Genomic DNA, 6,415 nt, shown 5'->3' with positions numbered 1-6,415 from the left:
GTCCGGAGCGGTCCGGAGACAGGCTGCTTCGAGGCCAGTGGGCGGGTTCTCGGCCGGCCAATCCAACATGGCGCTGTTCAGGCCGCCATATTTGAGTCACAAAAACGACTCCCCAAAACCAATGGGTGACGTCACGGACGCTACGTCCATTCTTTTTACAGTCTATGGGTGTGACTCACCATCAATGTGAGACGTGTGCCTGGTACTACGCATCTCTCTCCCTCTCTCTCTCTCTCTCTCTCTCTCTCTCTCACTCTCTCCCTCTCTCTCTCTCTGAACGCTGCCGAAACGAGCCGCCTCACGTCCGAGCCGCTTGATAAGTGCGCTGTTCCAAAAGTTGAACATAAACTCTGAGCGCTCTGAGCGCAGCGACAAAAAAAGAAAGCGCAGAGAGCTTTTTTCCGAGCTCGTAGACGCCCAGAGCGCTAAAAGGGCGTCCGGTGGACACGGCCCCTTTGCATATAGTAAAGAGAATGTATTCTATGAAATGTCAGAAGAGGTATTTTTTTCACGGCACCCTTGACGCAGTCAGACGGCACCCCAGTGTGCCGCGGGCCGCGGCACCCACTTTGAGAAAGGCTGTTCTACATGTACCGTAATCATGGATCTATTATCCCTGTGATCCTTTTGGTCTTTTGGATGTGGTCTCATTTGCAACATGTTTTCATCTTTTCAGAGCTCCAGTCCAGAAGAAGACGATTTCAATAAATGTAGCATACAGCAAAAGGGTGGACATTTATCAAGTCACATATTAGGAAACTCCTCAAAATAGTTTGGAAACGTATCAGTATAGGTGGTTATGCTGTGACTACCCTACAGCTACTGTTTCATGTTTTCAGCACCACAAATATAATTTTGAGACATTTTAAAGTGGGAAACACTTTATTACAATGTAACAGAATGGAACATTTAAACTCTTCTTATTGGCTCTCACATTCCACTTTACAGTTTTTGCCACTGGCATGTGAAAATATAAACTCCTCAAAAAAGTTTAGAAAAGTTATTTCAGTCAACATGTGATGGCCACAGCTAATGAATAACACAACCCCCATTTAATTAGGGTTAGGGTTAGACACCACCAAACCCTGATGGAAAAGTATGTTTTAATAATCACCTTGAGTGCTGGAGTCTGATTACCTCTGGTATTGTACATTTGTTGCCCCAAAATTACTTTATATCACTCAGCAGAGTAAGATTTACAAGATTTGATCTCAACCAGTACTTTTAACCTCTTGAAAAACGAGTAAAGGGACATTACAATGTAAAATCCAGGCTATTCTGCCTGCCAAAAACTGATTCACGCCTCTGGTATTGAACATAGAGGGATATGTTCCCCCAAAATGACACTCAGCAGAGTGAGATTTACAGGATTTGACCCCAACCAGTACTTTTAACCTCTTGAAAAATGAGTAAAGGGACATTACAATGTAAAAAATCAGGCTATTTTGGCTAGAACTTCATAATCAAAAAATTAATATAATACATCCATGATCAAAACTGGCGCCTCTTCCTTTACGTCCCGCAAACTCCCATGATGCACCATGCGTTCATCTCGGGATTACGTTAGTGATTACGTCACATTTGCACTTTTCTTTTCTCCAGAAAGTTGGGTCGCGTTTATTGTGTCCACTTCGGTATCCGACGGATTTCTTTGTATAGAGATAACTAAACCAGAGCAGGTTGCAGGTTTTGTCCCAGTGAAAGTCCCATAGACATATAAAGAGTCCGGTCTATGGACGTGTAGCTCTGCGCGTGACGGCCGGGTCCTTCATCCGGGACTCGGACAGCCAGAGGTTTTCAGGAAGCAGCAGGAAGGGACAGGCAAGTCAACGTTTGTTGTTGTTGTCGTCGCTGAGCTCTGCACTGCGTCCTCTCCCTGTCTCCCAGCCTGGTCTGCGGACCAGCGGTGTGCTTGTCTCGGTGTAGGCTGACGGTTCTTCACCGGCGGATGAATGGCAATGACGGCGGTGAGAGCGGTGGCAGCAGCGGGGGGCCCGGCGTCTTTGTCCCGGTTTAGGGGCGCGCTGGTGGCCGCGGTGCTCGGGGACTGTGTCGGCGGAGAGTTTGAAGGAGCGGAGGAGGTTCCTATGGAGAGTGTGCTGCAGCACCTGAGCAGCCTGGACGACGAGACGAAAGGAAACGGTGTGTGAAGACATTATTAGATTCATAAAGGTGACACACCACAGTGTAAAGTGGTGCTGATGACAGATACACATGATCAGACCCCGCCGGCCTCCCGCTCTCTGCACACATGTCAATGTATAGCCTCAAGCCATGTAGGAATATCAACGACACAACCGCCAGTAGTCACTCAGTTTTAGTTTTCTTATAAGTATCTATTACGTCCAAATGTAGAAGTAGATAATCATCAGTAATGGGTAAAACTCAAACTATTGAGTTAGAAATGAGAAAACCAAATGCTTTTGTAAAGTGTTACCAAAAAAAAAATGCTGGTGCTTTATGAAGAGATTACAATAAGATTAAGAATTACTTTATATTATAATAATTATTATTACTTTATAAGATCATCTACCAATAAATTAGAATATTAACATTGGAAATTTTTAGTTTAATGGAGTAATAATTTCAGCAGGACTACTAAATGTATTAAATGATTCAACTTGTAGTTTATCCCTGATAGCCAATTTCTAAATGGTGCTGAAATACTTCTAAATATAATATTTCAGATGCATGATGTTTTGTGTATAATGCACTCTTTGTATATTTATACTTGCTTGTGCATGTTAGGTATTCTTGAATACAGTGATGACACGGCAATGGCGCGTTGTGTGGTCCAGTCTCTACTCACCCGTACTGGCTTTGATGAGCAGGACATGGCTCGCAGGTAAACATGTGCACACTGCTGGTGTGTGACCGTGTTATAGTGTAATAGCTTCAAAAATGTGTGGATTAAATGAACAGCACTCACAGACACACACGCTGAACCTCAGGTATCTCATTCCTTCAGATTTGCCAAGGAGTACAGTGCATCCCCCGGTCGTGGTTATGGTTCTGGGGTGATCCAGGTGCTGAAGAAGCTGTCCTCCCCCCAGCTCAGCGATGTGTACCAGCCAGCCAGGGACCAGTTTAATGGTCGAGGCTCCTTTGGGAATGGCGGGGCCATGAGGGCAGCTCCCTTTGCACTGGCCTTCCCTGACCTGGCTGATGTTAAAAAGGTGAGAAAAGGCTTGGTTTGTGAACTCCAAGCATGTTACAAAGAACACACATGTGGAAGGCATCCTATGAAATCACATTTGTTCTTTATGCTGGTTCCTATGGAGTCATCTTTGATACAGTTTTGCCTTTTCTCTTATTTGTAGTGCTATATGACTGACTTCTATGCAGCTGTAGTGTAATCTTAGCTCAGCTGCAACCACTCCAAATAATAATCAACAATTAGTGGAAGTAAAGATTGGTGTTTTTACTGCGTGACTTCTGATCACAGTGAAGCTGAGAGTCACACCGCTCTAACTTGTGTTGTCTAGTTTTGAAGTGTCTTCAGTTTCAGCCTTAAAAATCCTCAGGCAGCCATTAAACAATGATTTCTGCATAACAACCACACCACACAAACAAGGATTAGGAAACAGGGGTTTGTCACTCAGTCAAAGTGTATCAAAAAGGCAGATTGGTTTGTTATTAGATGTTGGATACATGGTAAACCAGTTGTGACCCTGAAGACACTCAACTCACAAATCTCAAATGAAGAATCAAGTCTCTACATAAGGTCAAGTTAGAAAGCTTTTTTTTTTTGGCTTTTCATGCCTTTATTGATAGTATAGTTGAGAGAGACAGGAAACAGGGAGACAGAGCGAGGGGGAACGACATGCAGGAAAGAGCGCCTGACGCGGCACCCGAACCGCACCGAGGACTGTAGCCTCCACATGGGGCGCCTGCTTAACCTCCTGTGCCACTCGACGCCCCTAGAAAGCATTTTTTTAAACAATGGCTTTAAACAATGACATTTTATCTTGATTAAAATTGTGTTGCATATTCTCAGTCAAGTCCCACATCCTTCTTAAATAAGTCACATAATCTTTATTTCTGTTCTTCTTTATCTTCAGTTCTGCTCAAGTCATAAAGAATCCAAGTCAAAGTATTTCTCTTTATAAATAAAAATGACCTAATAAGTGAAACAGGCATCTCAGTTTCTGTTTGGACTGATTTCTCTCTTTTTTTTTTCTTTCCTCTGCAGTTTGCTCGTCTGGGCGCCATGCTGACCCACTCCTGCTCTCTGGGTTATAACGGAGCCGTGCTGCAGGCGTTAGCAGTGCACCTGTCTCTGCAGGGGGCACTTGACTTACCTCAGCAGTTCATCAGCAGGCTCATCACAGAGATGGAGGAAGTTGAGGACGATGAGGCAACTCGCAATGACGCCAGAATGTGAGTAAAACCACACATCTGTTCAGACATACAAGATAAGACGTGTGAAGTGTCTAACATGACGTGTCTGTTCAGCCTAAAGGAAGCAGACAAGCCGTTCTGTGAGCGCCTCCACAGAGTTAAAGACCTGATGGACAGGAACAAGGTCAGCATAGAGGAGGTCATCTCTGAGCTGGGTCAGTATCTGCATCTGGCTTTTCACCTGTTTCTTCATGAAATGTCTTATATTCTCTAGGGATGCACCTATCTGATATTAAGATCAGATATCAGCCCAGATATTGACTAAATAGCTAGATCGGGCATCAGATAATGGGGCTGATCCATGACGCGGATCTGTTCACTTCAATTCTATGTTCGTCATGACGTGTACTACATCATGTGGTTAGACAACAAACACAGCAGCAATGTTTTACAAAGTTAGGAAAGTGAAGTTTAAAGGGACCACGAGGAGTTTTGGAAAGCAAAGTGTTTTCACACCACATTTCCCATGAGCCTCCGCGCGCATGGTGAAATTCTTGGACTGGCACAAGACGGACGAAAGCGAAAACATTTGCCAAGAATGTTTTCATTAATCATGAACTAGAGTCGGTGGTTCGAAGACAAAAGATACCGCTGTAGTTCTGACCATAAACAATGCCAACTAGCGGTCCGGCGGCGTTATTCCCATGACCCATGACATGTCCGGGAAACTGAAACTAGGAAATGCTGGGCGAGTCTACCACTAAATAATAATATCAATATCAAAATAACTATAAAGACAAAATGATATATTTATCGAAAATGGGCCCATTAACAAGTGGTAACGTAGATTCATCCACATTAATATGAGACTCTTTCATAACCAAAAGCAAACTCCTCAGGGTCGCTTTAAGTCGAGCCTGATGCCCTCACTCTCTTCCACATGGCAAGGTACACAGTTTATTACTTCATCAGTGGTATCGGATGGGTATCGGATATCGGCTGATAAACACAGCCCAGGTTTCGTATCGGCATTGGGACTGTAAAAGCTGGATCGGTGCATCCCTAACATTCTCCCACTATTTTGGATTTAAGTGGAAAAGAGAGCAGGGATTTAACATGTAGTTAAATGTTGCCTACAGCAACGTGCGATTCCAGTCTGAATCTGTCTTTGCTTCTAGGTAACGGCATCGCTGCACTCCACTCGGTCCCCACAGCCATCTTTTGTGTCCTCCACTGCCTGCAGCCCAGGGAATGCCTTCCAGAGAGCTACGGCGGCCTGGAGAGGACAATAGCCTACAGCCTGGCCTTGGGAGGGGACACAGACACCATAGCCTGCATGGCCGGGGCCATCGCTGGGGCCCACTACGGCATCGAGGCCGTTCCACAGTCCTGGATGAGGTGCTGTGAGGGGGCCGAGGATGCGGACATGAACGCTAAGCGGCTTCACATGCTGTACCACCAGTCGTCACAGGGGGGCGGGAACGGGCAGGGAGAGCAGAGCTGTGCAAACGGTACAGAGAAGAAAACTGAGGCAGAGTGATGCCTCACGGATTTTGACAAAAAGACTCTCACACACAGACACACATGAAATATACACAAGGGACACTGTCATTTTCCTTTGTCAGACTTTTTTGTCTGCAGATGCATATACAATACATTACACACAGTATCCATGTCCTGCTCTCTGCTGTTTTGTGTTGAACAATCTTTTGTCATGTGAAAATTGCACTATGAATTGGCCATGTGTTGTTTTATCCTTTTGGTGGATGACGGTTATTTAATAAACTTTTTTTTTTTTAATCCACACAATCTGTATGTGTGTTTTCTTTTAATTTATGACTCTATCATGACTCAGGAAGGTCTCCATCAAGATAACTGATTGATCTAGTGATCTAGCTTCCATAGCTTAACATCAACATCCTCATGGTATCACGCTCACTTGCTGATTAGTATGTATGCAAACATCAACATTGTTTTTTAATCTACAATTGAACAAAAACGTGAAGGATCCAGCTAATTAAGTTGAATGCTAAGCTAACAGTACATTTTTAAAATAATAACTGAATTATAATAA

At 44.1% G+C, this 6,415-nt stretch overlaps 1 protein-coding gene across 1 annotated transcript; it reads left to right on the top strand.

Moving 5' to 3' along the window:
- The first annotated feature begins 1,792 nt into the window (after nucleotides 1-1,792).
- adprs (ADP-ribosylserine hydrolase) lies at nucleotides 1,793-6,148 on the top strand. The gene is made up of 6 exons (XM_085767462.1): nucleotides 1,793-2,142; nucleotides 2,749-2,845; nucleotides 2,969-3,176; nucleotides 4,193-4,380; nucleotides 4,456-4,556; nucleotides 5,520-6,148. The coding sequence occupies exons 1-6, from the start codon at nucleotides 1,953-1,955 to the stop codon at nucleotides 5,879-5,881; spliced, it is 1,146 nt and encodes a 381-aa protein (XP_085623588.1). The 5' UTR covers nucleotides 1,793-1,952; the 3' UTR covers nucleotides 5,882-6,148.
- Nucleotides 6,149-6,415: the final 267 nt, after the last annotated feature.

The sequence above is a fragment of the Trachurus japonicus genome, chromosome 22 (genome assembly GCF_045865225.1).
Source record: "Trachurus japonicus isolate A0001 chromosome 22, Traja_1.0".
NCBI lineage: Eukaryota > Metazoa > Chordata > Actinopteri > Carangiformes > Carangidae > Trachurus > Trachurus japonicus.
Note: the sequence above shows the minus strand (reverse complement) of the source record. Positions and strands in the feature narration are given on the sequence as shown.

Coding starts and splice junctions, on each gene's coding strand:
- adprs (XM_085767462.1), top strand. CDS start 1,953: ATGGCAATGACGGCGGTGAGAGCGGTGGCAGCAGCGGGGGGCCCGGCG. Junction 2,846..2,968: donor GAGCAGGACATGGCTCGCAG/GTAAACATGTGC, acceptor TCATTCCTTCAG/ATTTGCCAAGGAGTACAGTG. Junction 3,177..4,192: donor ACCTGGCTGATGTTAAAAAG/GTGAGAAAAGGC, acceptor TTTCCTCTGCAG/TTTGCTCGTCTGGGCGCCAT.